General features: G+C 40.9%; 1 protein-coding gene and 1 long non-coding RNA gene across 3 annotated transcripts in view; both read right to left on the bottom strand.

The window, feature by feature from the left end:
- LOC138974665 (uncharacterized) overlaps positions 1–21,851 on the bottom strand; it is a 300,124-nt gene that overhangs the window by 238,761 nt on the left and 39,512 nt on the right. The window lies entirely within an intron of this gene.
- On the bottom strand, positions 8,243–20,598 carry LOC138974577 (serine/arginine repetitive matrix protein 5-like). 2 transcript variants are annotated; one of them, XM_070347298.1, is made up of 5 exons: positions 20,345–20,598; positions 18,452–18,660; positions 16,008–16,163; positions 9,811–15,218; positions 8,243–9,382 (listed from the first exon to the last, which is right to left on the bottom strand). In XM_070347298.1, exons 1-4 carry the CDS (start codon positions 20,592–20,594, stop codon positions 12,132–12,134), a joined length of 3,702 nt encoding a protein of 1,233 aa, XP_070203399.1. In that variant the 5' UTR covers positions 20,595–20,598; the 3' UTR covers positions 8,243–9,382; positions 9,811–12,131. The 2 variants fall into 2 exon arrangements, with proteins under 2 accessions (XP_070203399.1, XP_070203401.1); XM_070347300.1 differs by lacking the exons at positions 18,452–18,660; positions 20,345–20,598 and adding an exon at positions 17,938–18,150.

The following is a 21,851-nucleotide window of genomic DNA, read 5'->3' as shown; positions in this document are numbered from 1 at the left end:
AAAATAAGGTAGTGAACCACTAAAAGTGACCATATCTCATGGTAGAAAGAGCCAATAAGCACCATTGTACTTCCTATGTCTTGAATTAACAGCTTTGTGTTGCATGACCTTGGATGACCTTGACCTTGGGTCAAGGTCACATGTATTTTGGTAGGAAAAATGTGTAAAGCATGTGAGTCGTATGGGCTTTGCCCTTCTTGTTTTTATTTATTGATAAGATGCTCCAAATAAACATTAATTGTCTCAAACAACTGTTTTTAGTCAGAGGAGCTGGGTGCTAACTAAAAACCATGGAGATTCACGGTGCAGGGTTTGTCTGAACTCGGTGCGTAACGAGGTGCAATCAAGACACAAACAATGTGCAATAAATTCCTCCAAGTATTGAATTTAACAACAGAATAATGCTTTCTTGGTGCCAGTTTTTTTGGGGAAAGCAGTTGTCATGATGGAGGTTTCGTGCTTGAAATATGTATACTGTGGTACTTTCTGATGAGGGGACACCTGCTTGACCCAATACAGAACATATGCCTTGGTCTATATAAACATGAATTTATCATACATGTCATGGATAGGACACCCCCCGCGGGTTAGGGGGAAGAATTTACCCGATGCTCCCCAGCATGTCGTAAGAGGCGACTAACGGATTCTGTTTCTCCTTTTACCCTTGTTAAGTGTTTCTTGTATAGAATATAGTCAATTTTTGTAAAGATTTTAGTCAAGCAGTATGTAAGAAATGTTAAGTCCTTTGTACTGGAAACTTGCATTCTCCCAGTAAGGTAATACATTGTACTACGTTGCAAGCCCCTGGAGCAGATTTTTGATTAGTGCTTTTGTGAACAAGAAACAATTGACAAGTGGCTCTATCCCATCTCCCCCCTTTCCCCGTCGCGATATAACCTTCGTGGTTGAAAACGACGTTAAACAAGTGGCTAAACAAGATGTATTTCCATCATGTCTCTGTCACAGTAACTTAAACTTTCAACTTGCAAGATTTAGTGATAAATAAAAGTTGAAAAAAACACATACTGTTTGAGGAAGCACGCGTACATTTACCAAGACTTTTGCGATTGTATATGCATGTGTGCTGTTATGTTTGAAAATGTATTAAAAACACTCAACAGTGCATTTGGAATCTGTTCAGGCGCAAAGTTTGTAAATGATCATGTTTGGAAAATAATTGCTTTTGAGGTTTATGATAGTTTGTTTCCTTATTCGGGTGGTGATATTGTAAACATTATTTAACTTGTGTGTATTTTTAACGTTCCATTTTCAGATTGATGAATAATGTCTCAGTGCAGGTGCCGATTGTGGTACATGTAGATCTCTCCTTTGTTTAGTCATGTTTGCATTTTTTTTTTAATTTGCGTTCTATTTCTACTTATATTTGTTTTAGTGTTACAGTAATCTGGTCCATCTGGTGTACTACTTTATACTGTAATCTCTCTTTAGGCTTTTCCTTTCATTTGGTCACATAGATATATTCAGCTTTTTTTCAATTAGGTTTGTTCCTTGATTGTAAAAGAAGTGATTGACGGTTATCAGTTTGGAGTACCACTACTTACATTTTGGTTTTATGTTATCCCACTGACTAAAAACATGTAACTTGCTGTGTCGCTCACTTCAACAACAGTGGTGCAATGTTTTTGTCTATGGTTAGGAGACTTATTTTAATTTTAATTTTATTTTTTTTATATAAAGAGCATGTCTGCCCCTTGCCATTAAAAGCTGCATTCCTTTTCATTCAGTGTATTGATTCTGGTGTTATAGATTTGCTGTTTCACATATGGTTGTGTTTTAAAGATCCCCCGCAGGTTAGGGGGAAGAATTTACCCGATGCTCCCCAGCAATAAGAGGCGACTAACGGATTCTGTTTCTCCTTTTACCCTTGTTAAGTGTTTCTTGTATAGAATATAGTCAATTTTTGTGAAGATTTTAGTCAAGCAGTATGTAAGAAATGTTAAGTCCTTTGTACTGGAAACTTGCATTCTCGGTTACCGTAACCACACCTATTTTTGGCTCACGTAAGTGTAGCCTATGCGATGCTAACTTTTGTCTGTCTGTGCGTGCGTGCGTGCGTATGTATGTCTGTGGTAGAAACTTTAACATTTGAAGACGTCACATTATGACGTAAGAGGGTTAGACGTCACGCGAAGGAATTACTGAAAGTCTCGGTCATTGTTATTTTGCCGAGCGGGCCGAGACTAGTTTTTTCTTCGAAATCGGCCATTCAGATCTAGATCTAGTGTCTCGCTTTCTTGCACAGTGTCACCTATGCCGCTTACTGTGTGTGTGTGTGTGTGTGTGTGTGTGTGTGTGTGTATGTGTGACGAAGTGATTGAGTTTGTGTTACTGTTTGTCGATTTCTTACGTGAGCCTTGAAGGCTTCGCCTCTTGTTTTTTTAGGCCTTAAAACTGTGATAGCACATATGTGGATGGATGTTCTTTCTTTCTTTATTTGGTGTTTAACGTCGTTTTCAACCGTTCAAGGTTATATATCGCGACGGGGAAAGGGGGGGATGGGATAGAGCCACTTGTTAATTGTTTCTTGTTCACAAAAGCACTAATAAAAAAATTGCTCCAGGGGCTTGCAACGTAGTACAATATACTGGGAGAATGCAAGTTTCCAGTACAAAGGACTTAACATTTCTTACATACTGCTTGACTAAAATCTTTACAAACATTGACTATATTCTATACAAGAAACACTTAACAAGGGTAAAAGGAGAAACAGAATCCGTTAGTCGCCTGTTGATAATTAAGACTCGGTGTCCCAGATAAACTACAGCATAGAATGAATGCCTGTCAATTGTAGGATAAGTGGATTATTTAAGAAAGTAAGAGATGAAAGAGGAGTGGTCAGCTATCTGAAGTACATGCAATCTTTTGCAGTTGTGGCGCCATAGAGTTTTGACCTGTTTGCTGTTTTTGAAGCCTGTAAAATGCTGTGCTATTTATTGAACAAACCCTGACCTGATTTGTGCATTGGTGATATGGTTTTGTTTTATGGCTAATGCAAACTACACTGCTTGAGCAACTACCGGTACTTCGAATTATTAGTGAAATTATTAAAGTTATATTTCAGTGAGTGAAATAAAGTTGTTTGTTGATTGTATCATGTATGTTAAGTTTTTGTTTAAAATTGATCTTGTCACCACTTGTATTGCTTGTCAGCAGAGTTCAAAGAGGATGCCAAATGTAAATTAACACCACCCTCACCCTCCTCCCTATGGTTGTTAATACCGGTAGTCATTCCAGTGGTTTTCCTCAACCAAAATGCTGATGTTTAATGACTTTTGATTATCCTCAGTGTTAGAATTTCCCAGGCATATGTAAATCAACGCATGCATGTTTAATATTTTAATGAAAATTGTACTTTTCTCTGGTGAAATGGGGGGTAGGGGTACTGGATTGGAGATATTGATGGGGGGGGGAGGCAGGAAGGAGAGTTGGATTTTTATTACTCCTGTTATGTTATGCTTTGTACATATATACATTTAGGTAATGCATATCAACCCGTTTACCCCTTTTAATCACATCAAAGTTATCAGGCAATTTACCTCTTTTTTCACATCAACTGTATTAAGTCAGTGCTAAGTATACATGTATACATTTGTTATTTACAAATTGGCATCATCACTTCAGAACCTGGTTGAGATTAAAGGCACTGTAAGCCTCCCGTAAACCATCACAGATACCGTCAGGCTTTTACACACAGTACAAACACCCTTCCATTTGAACGCTCGCCAAACAGGAACATCCTAGGTGCCCTCCGTAAAGAGCGAGCAATTTTCAAAGAATTTATTTTTGCGTGGTTTATCTTACCCCTGAGCCATCGTGAACCTGTGTGATCAAGTTTCCCTTTTTCACAATGTAGTCGTCAGTTAGTAATTTGAATGCAACTCGCTGTGGGCTTATCTGCAATAGCACGTTATTAAGTACCTCTGACTATGCACGAAACAAACGGCTGTGGTTCACAAGAACTCTAGCGATGGCTTTTGACTGTTCAGAGGAACTGGCGATAGGTATAAACCGTCGTCTGCTACGAGAACCACGACCTTGCGTGACCCTGCTTCCGGGATTTTCTTTTTTCAAACTTCTTTGAAAATTGCTCGTTCTTTACGTAGGGCACCTAGGATGTTCCCGTTTGGTGAGCATTCAAATGGAAGGGTGTTTGTACTGTGTGTAAAAGCCTGACAGTATCTGTGATGGTTTACAGGAGGCTTACTGTGCCTTTAAACATGCATGATCAGAATAATAAACTGCATTAGTTCAATACCCTGGGCAGGTAACAGAATAACTGATGTCTAAATGATGTAATGCAAATGTCCTTTGAAAGCATAGCCTCATTCTGTAAATAAGAGTCCCTGACTTGTTTAAAGCTGATTTCATTCATTTTTTACATTTAGTCAAGTTTTGACTAAATGTTTTAACATAGAGGGGGAATCGAGACGAGGGTCGTGGTGTATGTGTGTGTGTGTGTCTGTGCGTGTGTGTGTGTGTAGAGCGATTCAGACCAAACTACTGGACCGATCTTTATGAAATTTGACATGAGAGTTCCTGGGAATGATATCCCCGGACGTTTTTTTCCTTTTTTTTCGATGACGTCATATCCGGCTTTTTGTAAAAGTTGAGGCGGCACTGTTATACCCTCATTTTTCAATCAAATTGATTGAAATTTTTGTAAAGCAATCTTCGACGAAGGCCGGACTTTGGTATTGCATTTCAGCTTGGTGGCTTAAAAATTAATTAATGACTTTGGTCATGAAAATTGCAATAAATTATTTTTTTATATAAAACGATCTAAATTTACGTTCATCTTATTTCACATCATTTCTTGATTCCAAAAGCATATAAATATGTTATATTTGGATTAACAAGAAGAGCAAACGCTCGATCGAGTCACTTTTGCAGTTCTGAATATTATATGAGGCATCAGATGGACAGGAAGAAATTGCTATTCACAACACAATACAGATGTAAATAATTTGATGTAAAGAATAATCCTATAAAGTTTGAATAAAATCCGATGAATAGTTTCAGAGATATGATATTTCAATTTTTTTCCTTCAAGACATACCTGTGACCTTGAAAAAGGTCAAAGGTCACCAAAGCAGACGTCAAAGTGTAGAGGTCACTGGGAGTCACGTTCACATAAAATTTGAGCCCGGTCACTTTTATAGTTTCCGAGAAAAGCCCAACGTTAAGTTGTGTGTTGCCGAACAGAAAAGGCTAGTTATCTCCCTTGTTTTTCTGATAACGTTCGTAAAAGGCTACAGATGTAAATACTTTGATGTAAAGAATAATCCTACAAAGTTTCAATCACATCCGATGAACTTTGTCAAAGATATAAAATGTCTAATTTTTCCTTTGACGCTGACCTGTGACCTTGAAAAAGGTCAAAGGTCAACGAAACCATCGTTAAAGTGTAGAGGTCATTGGAGGTCACGACTAAACAAAATATGAGCCCGATCGCTTTGATAGTTTCCGAGAAAAGTCCAACGTTAAGGTGGTGTCTACGGACGGCCGGCCGGCCGGACAGCCAGCCGGCCGGACAGACTAACACTGACCGATTACATAGAGTCACATTTTCTCAAGTGACTCAAAAACAAGCTCTGAAAATTAAAAATATAAAAATTTCATCTTATTCCTTGTCGGTTCCTGATTCCAAAAACATATAGATATGATATGTTTGGATTAAAAATACGCTCAGAAAGTTAAAACGAAGAGAGGTATAGAAAAGCGTGCTAATGCAGCACAGCGAAACCACTACTGCGCTGAACAGGCTCGTCAGTTTCACTCTGTTATGCACAAGCGGCAGACTACGGTCATTGTGAAAAAATGCAGTGCGTTCAGTTTCATTCTGTGAGTTCCACAGTAATTTCGCCTTACGCGACTTGTTTCCTTTCAGGAATGGCTTAGGTTTTATTTACGAATTTGGAGAGAGAGAAAAAAAACAACATTGTACAGAATGTTTGCTAAATTCACAAGATTATAGTTAATGTAACGGGATATTGCATGAACAAGTAAACTTGCTTATTCTGGCAAGACTCTATACAGCCAAGAGACAACAGTAACATTATTCTTTTCTTAGGCTCAGTAATACCTGTTATGTAAGGCCCCTCCTATGAGAGGACACCTCCAAATAAAGAATGCCTTCTTTAGTCTCTTTGTTTGCTATATTGACCAAAATGTACATGTCATGGAGGGGCGCTTTTATCGCAGGTACCACTAGTACTGTATAGGAAAAAGGTGGAGAATTTTTAGGAAGTTTGAATGAATCAGCAGGTAATAGGTGGCTTGGTTCCTTACAATTTTTTTTATCTGGTAGAATGCTGCAGTTGATATGGTTTAGCTCCACCTGGCTGACATATCACCGATTCTTGTTTCCATGATTTCTGTTCGCTGGTTATCATTCATTGAGTGAACTCTCTCCTCAGTGTTTGACTTTTTCACTCTACAGTGTACCTTGGGGTTGGTGTTTGATTTGTAAAACAAAAAAAGAATGCATCTGTAAAGTTTTAGTTCACATTCAGGGAGTTGGCTCGTGTGAGTCAATTTCAAAAGCTGACAATGAACTCAAATATATGCAAATAAATTTGTTTCTTTACATAACATTAGTCTGAAGTTTTGTGGTGTGTGGTGACACTATCTGTTTCTCCATTTCTCTCTGTCTTGAGTGTATGTCTATGTCTGTTTGTGTGTGTGTCTCTTTTTTAAACATACACATACTTTTCTCTTTTTCTTAAATTTTGTGGCAAGTGCAGGTCATGCGGATTACCGTTGTTTGTGTCAATGTTGTTGGAACTACAGTCAGACACACAGCATAATCTAAAACCATCTCCCGTCATATGATCTTAATGTACTTCTGGTTTTGCCCCTTTCAAGTGAACTTGAACCTGAGTCTGTCTGTCGAGCTATCTTGCATGTATGCACTCGTCAAAATGTATTGTGTTCATCTTTGTTCCTATGCCTTAAACACACACACACACACGTTTACAGTGGCAGTGGACACACAAGAAAGAGGAATAGAAGATGAAACGGGAGGAGGAAGGAACTGCAAGGAGACAGTACAGACCTCATTACTGGACGTGAACTTTGATAACAGTACAGACCTAGTTACTGAACGTTTCTTTCTTTCTTTCTTTATTTGGTGTCGTTTTCAACCGTTCAAGGTTATATTGCGACGGGGAAAGGGGGGAGATGGGATAGAGCCACTTGTTAAATGTTTTTTGTTCACAAAAGCACTACCCGGTAATCAAAAAATTGCTCCAGGGGCTTGCAACGTAGTACAATATATGACCTTACTGGGGGAATGATTACTGAACGTGAACTTCGCTAACAGTACAGACCTCATTACTGGACGTGAACTTCGCTAACAGTACAGACCTCATCACTGAACGTGAACTTCGCTAACAGTACAGACCTCATTACTGGACGTGAACTTCGCTAACAGTACAGACCTCATTACTGAACGTGAACTTCGCTAACAGTACAGACCTCATCACTGAACGTGAACTTCGCTAACAGTACAGACCTCATTACTGAACGTGAACTTCGCTAACAGTACAGACCTCATCACTGAACGTGAACTTCGCTAACAGTACAGACCTCATCACTGAACGTGAACTTCGCTAACAGTACAGACCTCATCACTGAACGTGAACTTCGCTAACAGTACAGACCTCATCACTGAACGTGAACTTCGCTAACAGTACAGACCTCATTACTGAACGTGAACTTCGCTAACAGTACAGACCTCATTACTGAACGTGAACTTCGCTAACAGTACAGACCTCATCACTGAACGTGAACTTCGCTAAAAGTACAGACCTCGTTACTTAACATAAACTTCGCTAACAGTACAGACCTCATTACTGAACGTGAACTTCGGCAACAGACCTAGAATAGCAATTTAAAATACTTGAAGTACAGTAAACCGATCGGTGAACAAATGTCTGAAACCTAAGGGGGGCGTAATATCCAGTTCCATTAGTTTACAAGCTTCTTGCTAACAAAAATATGGTCTTGAAATATAACACAAACCAGTAGTACGCTACCTTGGGAAGCTAAAAGCAAACTTCTTGATAAATTTATAAATGATAAAATCATTTTTGATTCAGTAACAAATTCATACAATTGGGTAATGTTTGTGGTGTGGTGTCCTTAACCACTGGAATTGGTAGTGTATGAACCTCACACAAACACACACATACTCTGTCCATGCACACACGCATACACAGAATCAAGTTTAAGTTTTATTAAGTCAGTAACCACTTTTGGGGCATGGAGTATGCCTGCTACTACCATTATAAAAAATAATAATTCTGATCACAAGTTGAATTTGAATTTGTAACTTCAACGATTCATCCAACAACATATCAAAACCTCGCCAATTTTGATAATTTGAGTTTTAAATTGTCCAGACAATCAAATTACAAAAAGGAGCAAACCAAACAGAAAATAAATGTTCAAATCAAACATGCTTCAATCAATAAGCACTGAACCCAATAGATCCAAGTCACAAAATGGACAGAACCTACTTTCACAAAGTCAGTCAACACCATTTCTTATTCCTGAGTTTCAAGTTTGTGACAGCTTCAGCTGAGTTTCATGAGTACAAATTGGTATACATGTATGTATATATCTATACTGGAAACCGGATGATATAAATTTCCTTTTTCAAACTTTTGTCTTGAAATTCTATGTAATTAATTTAAGCCTTTTGTACTTTTACTTAAAAAACTCTTCAAGTAAATTCAAGTTCTGATAGCTCCATATTTCACAACCATAAAGTAGTGCTAATAAAACAGTTTTTATGATAAAACTTTGTGTATTATAGCAGAACCCCCCTTATAAGACCTTGACAAATCTGAGAAAACTAGGTCTTGGAGTTTAAAAGGAGGGTTCTTCAAATGGGGGTAAATTTACAGAGTTTATGAACAAGAAATCTCAGAAAACAAGATTCGTTGAACAACGACTGGTCAGCTATATATACCCCTTATTCTTTTTTTCTCCCTGCATTAAAAAAAAACTCCCCCCAAAAAAGAGCCTTAAAAGGGGGTACCAAAAAGCAAACCTTGATTTCTAACCGTTTGTGTCAATTGTAAACATTGTCTTTTGAACTCTTATCATGTGCAACCTAATCCTTTCGAAAACAATATATTCCAGTTCTATTAAACTTGATTCCTACTGATGATCTGTCAGTCTTACTGACTCATTCAAAATAGGAACTGAAGTGCATATTTCATTATACCATCAAACTTAAAAAAAGTAAACTATCAAACAATTAGTAGCTAGCATCATTTCTGCAGAGAATGAAAGTTTAACATGATTCCAGACATAACACATGCACACGTGCAGGCAGACACACACATATTTCTACCTATGAAAGTTTCTTTCTTTCTTTATTTGGTGTTTAACGTCGTTTTCAACCATTCAAGGTTATATCGCGACGGGGAAAGGGGGGAGATGGGATAGGGGAAAGGGGGGAGATGGGATAGAGCCACTTGTTAATTGTTTCTTGTTCACAAAAGCACTAATCAAAAAATTGCTCCAGGGGCTTGCAACGTAGTACAATATATGACCTTAATGGAAGAATGCAAGTTTCCAGTACAAAGGACTTAACATTTCTTACATACTGCTTGACTAAAATCTTTACAAACATTGACTATATTCTATACAAGAAACACTTAACAAGGGTAAAAGGAGAAACAGAACCGTTAGTCGCCTCTTACGACAAGCTGGGTAGCATCGGGTAAATTCTTTCTCGTCCCAACCAATATGGGACTCCCCCTAACCCGCGGGGGGTACCTATGAAAGTGCTTTTTCCTCACTTAAAATGCTGCCATTACGTCCTGAGTATTTTCAAGATGAATCTAAATTGCATGATTTTAGTAAAAAAAACAAAGCAAGTTTTCAATTGAATTTGCAAATTGTAACAAATCCTGAAAAGAAACTTCTTGAGCTCGGATTTATTGAATAACGACTGGTCAGCTATATACCCCTTATTCTTTTTCCTCCCTGCATTAAAAAAACCTCCACCAAAAAAGAAGAAACAAGTCGCGTAAGGCGAAATTACTACATTTAGTCAAGCTGTGGAACTCACAGAATGAAACTGAACGCACTGCAATTTTTCACAATGACCGTAGTTCGCCGCTTGTGCAAAACGGAGTGAAACTGACGAGCCTGTTCAGCGCGGTAGTGGTTTTGCTGTGCTGCATAGCACGCTTTTCTGTACCTCTCTTCGTTTGAACTTTCTGAGCGTGTTTTTAATCCAAACATATCATATCTATATGTTTTTGGAATCAGGAACCGACAAGGAATAAGATGAAATTGTTTTTAAATCGATTTCGGAAATTTGATTTTGATAATTCTTCTTCTTCTTCTGCGTTCGATGTTGGATTTTGATAATAATTTTTACATTTTTAATTTTCAGACCTTGTTTTTAATCCGAATATAACATATTCATATGTTTTTGGAATCAGAAAATGATGAAAAATAAGATGTCCGTAAATTCGGATCGTTTTATAAAAAAATAATTTTAATTACAATTTTCAGATTTTTAATGACCAAAGTCATTAATTAATTTTTAAGCCACCAAGCTGAAATGCAATACCGAAGTCCGGCCTTCGTCGAAGATTGCTTGGCCAAAATTTCAATCAATTTGATTGAAAAATGAGGGTGTGACAGTGCCGCCTCAACTTTTACAAAAAGCCGGATATGACGTCATCAAAGACATTTATCGAAAAATTAAAAAAAACGTCTGGGGATATCATACCCAGGAACTCTCATGTCAAATTTCATAAAGATCGGTCCAGTAGTTTACTCTGAATCGCTCTACACACACACGCGCACACACACACACACACACATACACCACGACCCTCGTCTCGATTCCCCCTCTATGTAAAAACATTTAGTCAAAACTTGACTAAATGTAAAAAGAAGCAATCAATATTTTAACAAAAACATAAGGATCATTCGTTACTGATCTTTTTAAACAACCGTTCACAGTTACAACATAAAAAATAAAAACAGCAAACTTTGCATTGCACTGAAACACCAATTACTGAGTGAGGGACAGGGACAACAAAAATTAACATTCATCCCTTAGTATAAATCACAATTATGCCAGAAAATTAGAACTGAAATAAAACAATTCATACAAAAGTACACTTGTGCGTCTCATGTGTCTGCACAGCCCCAACACGTTCTTAAAGATTGGCATTCACAAACAAAAATAAAACAATCATTCGCATTATCAACATTTTCTTCTTCTTAGAAGACAAAGTATCTTTGACTGAATTCTGTGAAATCTTAAGTTAAAAAAAAAAAAGACTGAATGTAACAATTGCACTTATTTGGTAAGATTGAACAACAAAAAATAGCAGATAAAGAATCAAACGAAACCATCAAAAATACCTTCTTTCGGGTACTAAGCCTGTCATTACAATTATGAGAATTAATGACGCTCAGATATATATGCACATTTCGAACACTGTCACAGTTTTCTTACAAAAATACAGCACTCTACACTCTCCATTTTGACTTGAGCCAAAAGTGTATGACGAGCAAGACTCTCCATTTTGACTTTAGCCAAAAGTGTATGATGAGCAACACTCTCCATTTAAACTTAAGCCAAAAGTGTTCAAGCAAGACTCTCCATTTTGACTTTAGCCAAAAGTGTATGACGAGCAACACTCTCCATTTTGACTTTAGCCAAAAGTGTATGACGAGCAACACTCTCCATTTTGATTATCTTTTAAGGCAAAAAGAAAGCTTAGTTGCATCAAATTTGCAGTTACAATTAGCACATTGTAAACAAAGTCTCTTTCAGGCTGACTTTCAATTCTTACAGTGCATGTGTGTGTGTGTGTATCTAGTAGCTTCCTTTTTTCTGAGAATGTAGCAGAGGCTTCATTTACACTGTTGCAGGCATAGCAAAACATGGCTTATTTTAAAGCTACAAACATTGTTCAAAGTTTTCTCGATAGGTTCTTACAGTACTTCAGTTTACTATTCCTTCTAAAGTGCCAACAGTATCCAAAAAAAGCTGAAGCTCCAAAAACAAGCAGATACAAGTATAAACCCAAAGTTAGCTAAGTGTTTTGTTCATTTTCACAAGATCACAATTAATAGTCAAAGTGATGTCTGCCAGGGGGGAAGCCCCGAGGGTGTTGACCTTGGTTCCCATCTCGCCCCAGTCGCGGGTCCATAACCCTTGCACCTGGAAAGCGGGGATCGATCAGGTGAGGCTGTAACTCCAGCCGGTGCTGCAGTTCTGGTCGCAAGGCCTGTCCCCCAGACCAGCTCCCGTGCAAGGGTGCCATCAGGCCTGCCAGCTGAGAAGCAGGGTGCAGCTGTTGTTGGCGCAGCAAGGACTGCTGGTGTAGTTGTTGAATTTGTCGCTGTCGTTGTTCCCGCAAAGCTGCACCCTCTGCCCCAACAGCGTCCAGAGCTCCGCCCCTGCTGACACCAAACAATTCTCTCTGGGACATTTCCTGGCGACGCAGCTGTTCATCGAGCGGCAGGCGTCTGACACTGTCAAACTGTAATGCTGCCGACACAGGGATAGTTCTGGCGTTCTGACTCTGAGCCAGGGCTGCTTGACGGCGACGCTGAAGGTCCTGCGACACAATGTGATCCTGGTGGTCGTAGTCAAACACTCGGTTTTCAGGCCCTGGCCTGTCCCGCTCTCTGTTCAGTAAAGAAGGTATTCTAGCGCCCACTCTCTCTGGCATGCGCTGGAGGCCAACGTCTTGTGGTCTCTCCCTGTCCATGGTTCGGGAACGATCGGGTGATCTATCTCTCTCCATCATGGGATGCATTCTGTGGCCGCCTCTGTCCTCAAAGCCAGGTCCTCGCTTAAAGCTCATGTCCTGCGGTCTCTCTCTGTCCCCCCAGCCCCTCGGCCGCTGCCCGGGCCCTCCCCCCTCGTGAGCATGGGCGGGTGTGTCAAAGTGAGGCATGTCTCTGTCGGGTCTCCTAGCTGGGTCACCGCGGTGATACTCTCGACTCTCTTCCTGACCGAGACCTTGCCAGGGACGGTGTATGGGATTCCTATCAACAGACATGGGTTCTCCCTGTTGACCCAAAGTTCTCTCCATTGATGTCGACCCTCTCTGTTGACCAAAAAGCCTTTCAGCTGATGAAGACTCCCTCTGTTGAGCATGAGTCCGTTCAGTAGTAGGCACAGACCCTCTTTGTTGGCCGAAAGTCCGTTCAGCTGACAAAGACTCTCTCTGTTGAGTGGGAGTCCGTTCAGTTGACACAGACTGCCTCATTTGCTGGCTAGGACCACTGTTGTTCTTGTCGGCTGGTTTCTCCAGCAATGGCTTTTTGCTTTGCACCTCCTGTCTAGCATCTTGCAGAGGGTGAGGACGTTTCTGCGCCAAGTCCAGTGGCTTGCCACCAGTGTCATTTTGTTGCGTTGCACCTGCTTTGTTTCCTACCTGGGTGTCTCCGGCTTGGGGCCGAGCCCCTTCCGATGAATCACCAGCAGACAGCAAGGTCAGACCAGGAGGCACAAAGCTGCTGCCCGAAGTGGCAACAAGGGCACTCCACTGCATGTCTTTCCCTTGACCACCAACTTTGGGTGTACTGCCCACAGGTGTCGCAGCTCCACTCGCTGCTTGAACATCCTTGCCTGAATCCTGGCTCTGGGCTTCTGACGATGCTGGAATGTTACCATCGCGGGAGTGGGCCGATGGAGGTGTACGCTGTGCCGCTGCTGACTGTGTTCCCCTGCTGGCTGCTACTTCCCACTCAGATTTGGCACTCCGCAGTGCTGGCTTGTCCTGGTGGGCAGAGGTTGGCTGCTGGGCTTTGGCTGCAGTGTTTGAAGAAGCAGGACTTGACGTGGGAGTTGCTGTGGATGAGGTGGCTAGTGCTGAGGACCTTGCGGTGTTGTTCACTGCCACAGCTGCTTGGTGAACTTTGCCTGCAACCTGTCCCCTGCCTGCTGTCTGACCAAGACCTCTTTCTGTGGTCTGACCCCGACCTCTTTCTGTGGTCTGACCCCGACCTCTCCCAGCTGTTTGACCTTGACCTCTTCCTGATGCCTGACCTCGACCTCTCACTGCAGTCTGACCCCGACCTCTCACTGTTGTCAGACCCCGACCTCTTACTGCTGCTTGATCATGACCTCTGCCTGCTGTTTGAACTTGACCTCTACCAGCTGTCTGACCTTGTCCTCGTGCTGCCACCTGTCCTCTCGCTGAAACTTGACCTTTGCCTCCTCTGGGTGCCGCAACTCTTGGTGAACCTGAAACTGCTGCCCTTGGCGAACTTGCTGAAACAGCAGCTCTTGGTAAACCTCCTGAAACAGCAGCCACAGGCAAATTTTTAGCAGCAGCAGCTGGAGATGAGTTTCCAGGAGGGGTAGACCTCAGCATGCTCCCTGAGCTTGCTGCTTTAACTGTGCTGGCTGAATTGGGCTCCTTGGGACTGCTGCCAAGTCGAGAAATCTTTCTGTACGGCAGAGACTGTGCTTTGGGTTTGCTCGGCATCGGGGTCTCTGAGGACGTTGACATGAATCTTGTGGTGGCACCTTGGCCATCCTTGGATGAATTTGTGACTGCTGGAGAAGCTGGTGTTGGCCGCTCAGGTGCTTTGTTACTGTTACTCTCACTGACTTGCGCTCCCACTTTCTCTACTGCACTTTCTCTGCCAGAAGAAGCAGCTGGAGAGGATGTGTGATGTGTCACTTCAGGAGCTTGTCCAGTGTCACTTGAGTAACTTGGCTCTGTCAGCATTTCGGCCATGTCAGACCCTTCTTCGCGATGGTCAGCGTCAAAAATACTGATCACATCTCCGAACACTCTCTCGGGTGACTCCGGAGGTCGCAAGTCCATTTCACAAAACACTTTGTGACAAGCTCCTCCAGTTTCCTCCTCCTCTTCCTCGCCCAGAGGAGAGCCCCCTTTCTTCTCGGGGGAAGGCTTGCGACGAATCTCAACGTCCACTTTGGCTAGAAGCTGGTGGCTGTAGCGGCTGAGTGTGGAGGGCAGAGTGTATGTTTCCCCCACCAGAATATGGAATGACAGGAGCTTGCCCGAGGGCCCACGAAACATGCCTGGCGCCGGACAGATCAACAAGTTCTCCACCGTGATGATGTCCTCTGCAGGGAACAGGGTTTCCTGCATGGATTGCTGCTGCAGTCGTCGCGTCATGGCCCCGCTGTAAACGTCCCGCCCCAGTTCTCGCATTATCTCCGTCTCCTGCAAAGCACAGTTCGCTGAGTCAGAAAGTACATTGAGTAGATCTACCAACTGAAAGTGTACTTACAGACAATTTACATTATTACGTGCCTGAGAGAATGCGACTATGGAGCAATGCTAACAATACACTCTAAAGAATAATTTGTGTAAAAAGACAATGCACATATTAATTGTGATTTGGGTGTAACAAACCTACACAGTGCACTGCAATTGCACAGCCTAGACTCGCTCCAGTGAAGAATGAAATAAAGAGAAAAAGTACAGACAAATAATATATAATATAAGATACAATCATACTTTTACAATATATATATCTATATATATACGACTTGTGTCTGTCTGTCTGTGTGTGTGTGTGTGTTCGCGATGCACGGCCAAAGTTCTCGATGGATCTGCTTCAAATTTGGTGGGCATAATTATTCAGGTACACCCTGGACACAATCTGGTCGATGAACATTTTCAACACGTGCTCTCAGCGCGCAGCGCTGAACCGATTTTGGTTTTTCTGTTCATCCATTCCCAGTAACTCTTCCTTATCTTCTCCAGTGTTTTGCGTTTATCTCCCTTCCTTCGTGTGGCGTCAATCCATATTCCCGTTACTATTTTTAGAAGGTCACTGTCCACAACGCTCCTTATCTTCTCCAGTGTTTTGCGCGTTTATCTCCCTTCCTTCGTGTGGCGTCAATCGCGTACGGTGCGCCACTCACCCGGCAAAGCCGGCTACCCGGGTATTCATCTAGTATATATATATATATATATATATATATAATATATTAACTGACTCTTTACCTCCAAAGCAAAGCAGAACTGCCTGAGGCGACTGGAGATGTGTTCCCAGTACCGCGGCTGGAAGAACACTCGCTTCAGCATGATCTCCCTTGTCTTGCTGCAGATGGCCATGAAGTCACACCAGGGGGCACCACATATGGCCATTTGACCCTGGATCTGTGAATCAAAGTAAAATAAACTCTGAGAATTTCTGATTTCAAAATGTGTGTGTGCGAGTGTGTGTAAATGTTACATTGTTCAATATATGATACAACAAAAAACTAAAACAAAGACTTCAAGAACTTATAAAGCTGGCTTCTGTGTGTGTGTCTGTAAGTGTGTGACTGATGACGAAAGGCTCCCAAATGGTTGCACCGAATGAGACGGGAATTGCAGAGTATGTTTGTTGCCATTCGAGACGTGTCATAGGGTAATTTTAGAAAAGCAAACTTGAAAGGAATCGTTAAAAACGGGGGAAAACAGTAGAAGACCCTGGCAGTCTGGGATGCCGGATGGCCAAACTTGGCTCACATCTCCTTACTGTGTCCTCTTATTTACTTACATCACTGTCTTTCACTGCGTTATATGCTGTTTGTGGCGTCATTGTTGATTGCTAAGTTCAGCTGGACAAGATGGACAAGTTTCGGTCACTCACGGCTAGCCAAGAATCTTTATTTCTCTACTGTGCGTGTTTTCAACCACGAAGGTTATATCGCGACGGATGTGTGTGTGTGTGTGTGTGTGTTTAATAAAACACATGTTATGAGAAGAAAAAAATAATCAATTATCAAAAAAATGCTGAACAGGTTTTTAAAAAACCCCGGTACAGCTAGTTTCGAAATAAACGGATAAACAGCTAGTATAGTCGAGATCAATTAACACGAAAAACGATAAGCCGAAAAAACCCATTACGCGAAACGTGTTGTCAGTCCCAATCATTCCCTTCATAAACCCTACTAAAAAAACCATCATAACGCAAAATAAAACGATCTGAGACTCACGCAAGAAACTTGCACCACCAAACAACTGTTTTTTTCAACTTGTAGCTTCCAAAGCGAGAAGTGTTCACGTGTTTGCATGACTGACTGAATATCTCATTTTCCTTCTGAACGTGATTGAAGATGGCCTCGAAAACAGAAGTGAAGAGAAAACAAGCAAGCCACACAATCGCGTTTAAAATCAAAGTTTTAGAAGAGCTTGACAAAAAACAACTGAACAAGACTGAAATTTGTAAGAAGTTTTCAATCGCAAATTCAACTCTGTCAACGTTCATCAAGAATAGACAAAAGATTAAAGATGCGTACGTGTCATGTGACGTTCAACCAAACCGAAAGCGGATGTTTGACGACGTCACAAGAATTGAACGGTTCGTCGGAAAGTGCAGTGAGCCTGTCAAACAGTTGAAGTTGACGGATTTCTTTCGTCCTGTGTGAATTCATAAACACTGCAATGGATTTTAAACACTACAATGGATTTTAATCTTTTTTGTGGGGAATTAAAGTGTACAAAAAAATAATGAACTGTAGCAGACGACAAAACTGCTGACTCTGACTGAACCGTGTACTTCGTCCGCCGCGCACTACGGAGGCTTTTTTTTTTAAGGTATGGCACTGTTTTATCTTCTTTATCTTGCTTTTAGCCCCTTGACTGCCGCGATTTTTTTCATTTGCTGCATTCTATATGCCAGGGACGAAAGTCATAACACAGTATACTGTTACTAAAAGTGCTATAATTTTTTTATTTTTTGAATTAGAGATGTCAAATTTTACACAAATGTTCATCAGATATGTAACTTTTAGCAAATAAAATCAAATAAAATAAACACATCACTAAAAGTGTGATTCTGCTTGAAAGCGTGTGCATTGTGTAAAAAAAAATTAAAAAAAAATTTAAAAAAATTATAAAAAAAAAATTAAATAAAATGGGAGGTTTACATTAGCTGTTTACTCACCAAGTCACTGCCAGAACACAAACTTTATGTGGAAGCACTCGGACAGACACAAGCCTGGTATAAAATCCCCATCACTGGATGGCAGTGATGCACCTTCCACGTTTCACTACCACCGAGGTCCGCCATCTTTGATCTTTGTTTTGGTATTTCCGAGAAATCTAGTTCAATTCGCGGAAATATCAACTGAAACCAGATTATTAAAGGTTTGCAACTCCTCCCCAACTGTTGGTCCAACACTGGGAGCACTTGCCTCCCTTTAACCGTGTTTGTGCTTCTCATACACCAACGACGCGCTGAGCACGAATGTGACTCGTAGCTGGGCGTCTGGGATATCAAGTGTACCTACGAGTGACACTCGTAGCAGGCAGTCAAGGGGTTAAAAAAAAAGTGATCAGTTTGATCATGTTCGTTATCGCGAAAAAACGTTAACTCGAACAAAAATATTGGTCCCTTTCATTTCGTGTAAAGCGATCTCGACTGTATATCATAAACAAGAGTGCAGGAGAACACACACCTGGATCATATAGTGTCGTGGAATGCCGTCCCGTGTGCCAGCAACCTTGTTGTACAGCTTGTGGATGGGAGCTTTGAACTCCACCAGGCCAAACACCCGCGAGGTGTCATCGCTGTTGACAACCACGCCGTCAGGTGAGGCGCCGACCGAACCATGCATGGAGCTTTCCTTCGTCGGAACCCAGAATCCAGTCTCCTGCACCCGCATACCTGTCAAGTTAAAAAGGAAAACATGCACACGGACAATGAAAGCTTGCATTTTAATTTGTCAACTGTCATTAACTATGTGGGCAACTTTTTTGTTGAGTGAGGAGAGTCTTACTTTTCAAGTAAGAAGGATCAATGACAGTGAGAATGTTTTAACAATTTCCAACTTTTTGGTGAGATCCAGCACTGCCATGGAAAGGTTTTTAACTGCCATTACTCAGTCTAAAAGTGTTGTTTTGATCAGCAAAAAGCTTCAAACTTCAACATTTCCTGTATTTTCTTTTGACTGAAGAATGTTTCTTTTGAACAGAAACAAACAGAAAAAAACCAATACAAAACACAGAAACAAACAGTGCCACTTCATCGTTAACAACTGAGCTCTAAATCATGACAAAACCTCATTGGAAAAGAAAACAAGTCGCGTAAGGCGAAAATACAACATTCAGTCAAGCTGTCAAACTCACAGAATGAAACTGAACGCACTGCATTTTTTTCAGAAAGACCGAATAATCGTAGCATCGGCAGTCCACCGCTCGTGGCAAAGGCAGTGAAATTGACAATCCAGAAGAGCGCGGTAGTGGTTGCGCTGAGCAGGATAGCACGTTTTTCTGTATCTCTATTGTTTTAAACTTTCTGAGCTTGTTTTTAATCCAAACATATCATATCTATATGTTTTTGGAATCAAGAAACGACAGGGAATAAGATGGAATTGTTTTTAGATTGTTTGATAAAAAAATAATTTTAATTACAATTTTCAGATTTTTAATGACCAAAGTCAAAAATTCATTTTTAAGCCTCCAAACTGAAATGCAATACCAAAGTCAGGCATTCGTCGAAGATTGCTTGGCCAACATTTCAATCAACTTCATTAAACAAGAAGAGCAAACGCTCGATCGAGTCACTTTCGCAGTTCTGAATATTATATGAGGCATCAGATGGACAGGAAGAAATTGCTATTCACAACACAATGAGTCACATTCACATAAAATTTGAGCCCGGTCACTTTTATAGTTTCCGAGAAAAGCCCAACGTTAAGTTGTGTGTTGCCGAACAGAAAAGGCTAGTTATCTCCCTTGTTTTTCTGATAACGTTCGTAAAAGGCTACAGATGTAAATACTTTGATGTAAAGAATAATCCTACAAAGTTTCAATCACATCCGATGAACTTTGTCAAAGATATAAAATGTCTAATTTTTCCTTTGACGCTGACCTGTGACCTTGAAAAAGGTCAAAGGTCAACGAAACCATCGTTAAAGTGTAGAGGTCATTGGAGGTCACGACTAAACAAAATATGAGCCCGATCGCTTTGATAGTTTCCGAGAAAAGTCCAACGTTAAGGTGGTGTCTACGGACGGCCGGCCGGCCGGACAGACTAACACTGACCGATTACATAGAGTCACTTTTTCTCAAGTGACTCAAAAATGAGGGTGTGACAGTGCCGCCTCAACTTTTACAAAAAGCCTGATATGACGTCATCAAAGACATTTATCGAAAAAATGAAAAAAACGTCTGGGGATATTAATATTCCCAGGAACTCTCATGTAAAATTTCATAAAGATCGGTCCAGTAGTTTACTCTGAATCGCTCCACACACACACACACATACACCACGACCCTCGTCTCGATTCCCCCTCTATGTTAAAACATTTAGTCAAACTTGACTAAATGTAAAAAAGGCAGAGGTTTACCTGTGAGCAGCTCGTAAGCTTCACGAATGATGATTTCCATCTTTTGTCCATGTTGAAGATTCTGCCTCTCTGTGCTTCCAACATCATCTTCATTTGAAACACAGCTGGGTTTCTCCACAACGGACTGCAGGAAGTGGAAGGGCCGTCCCTTCCCTACCCCCACAGCATCAGCGAACTGGGATGCTGTCAGTGGAACGGTCCTGCGAAGTTTGAACCAGTCGGCTGACCTTTGCTTAACTCTGTGTTCCATGGTTTGTGCTGTAAAAAAATAAGAAGGGCTCATCAGACTTGCAGTAAGTGCGTGTTTTTACATATATGCACGGTGATATGGTCTGGCCTAGGGGCTAGCAGAGGGTGTTTTTAATTATTTAAAAAAAATCAAAGCAACATTCAAATAGTGATAAAGAAGAAAAGTTGTTCAAGACGATTATAGCACTATCTTGTGTTAAAAGGATAAATAGAGAATACTACATGGCTTGCCGTGTCGTACCAGATTTACACGTGTTGTTCTTTTAAATATTGAACTGCGAGCGAAAGCGAGCTGTTCACTATTTGAAAAAGCAACGAGTGTAAATCTGGTACGAAACAGCAAGCCATGTAGTATTCTGTTTATCCTACATACTGTACTTACGTGTATTTTACTGAAAATGTCCTGCAGTCGAGGCAGCTAAATTGAAGACGCTTGTTTTGGAACCTCGATCTCTTCTAAAGCCTCGTGCAATCTATTACGTCAAAGCAAAGAAACGTCACTCTGAAAGTGTGGCGTGACGTGTTAGTTCTAAAGATTCATCGAGGGTAATTAGCGAGCGCAATTTTTGTTTCTATATTATAATAACGTTTGTCTCGGTGACTTTGGCATCATAAGCAGTGGAAAAACAGGTCCCTGCCAGACTTGCTTGACATGACCTCATTTACATGATATACACACGTGTGATTTGAACGATTATTATCTCACGGGTGTCTCTCTCACGTATGTAGGATAAAGTGCTATCCCTAATCGTTTGAGCCCTGTACACGTACATTTTCACAAATGAAGAGAAAAATCCCTAACAATATATATCCGAAACGAGCCACACGCTCCATCAATGTTAGATTCCAATATAAATATATATATATATACATTCGTTTGAACTCTCATGCTTCTTAAAACTTTCACGCTCAGAGGACAGAACCTGACCGAGGAATGCAGTGCAGTGGAATTTTACAGGTGTGAAAAAAACGTGCACCCGGCACAGTACAGAGGTCAGTAGAGTGTGTTACTGAGGCTTCTTCCGGGTCGAAATTTACCCATTTTTTCTCGTTTCACTCAAAATTGTTACTAGGGTAGAGCAAAAACGATTAGGGATAGTGCTTAACCCTTTTGACACAAGATAGTACTAATGGTCTTGAACAGCTTTTCATCTTTAGCACAACATAAAACTAGGTTGCTTTAATTTCTTTTAAAGAATTTAAAACGTCCTTCACTAGCCCCTCAGCTGGACTATACTTGCTTATTATTTATTAACCT

The sequence above is a fragment of the Littorina saxatilis genome, linkage group LG1 (assembly GCF_037325665.1).
Source record: "Littorina saxatilis isolate snail1 linkage group LG1, US_GU_Lsax_2.0, whole genome shotgun sequence".
Lineage (NCBI taxonomy): Eukaryota > Metazoa > Mollusca > Gastropoda > Littorinimorpha > Littorinidae > Littorina > Littorina saxatilis.
This window is presented reverse-complemented; position numbering and strand designations above follow the sequence as displayed.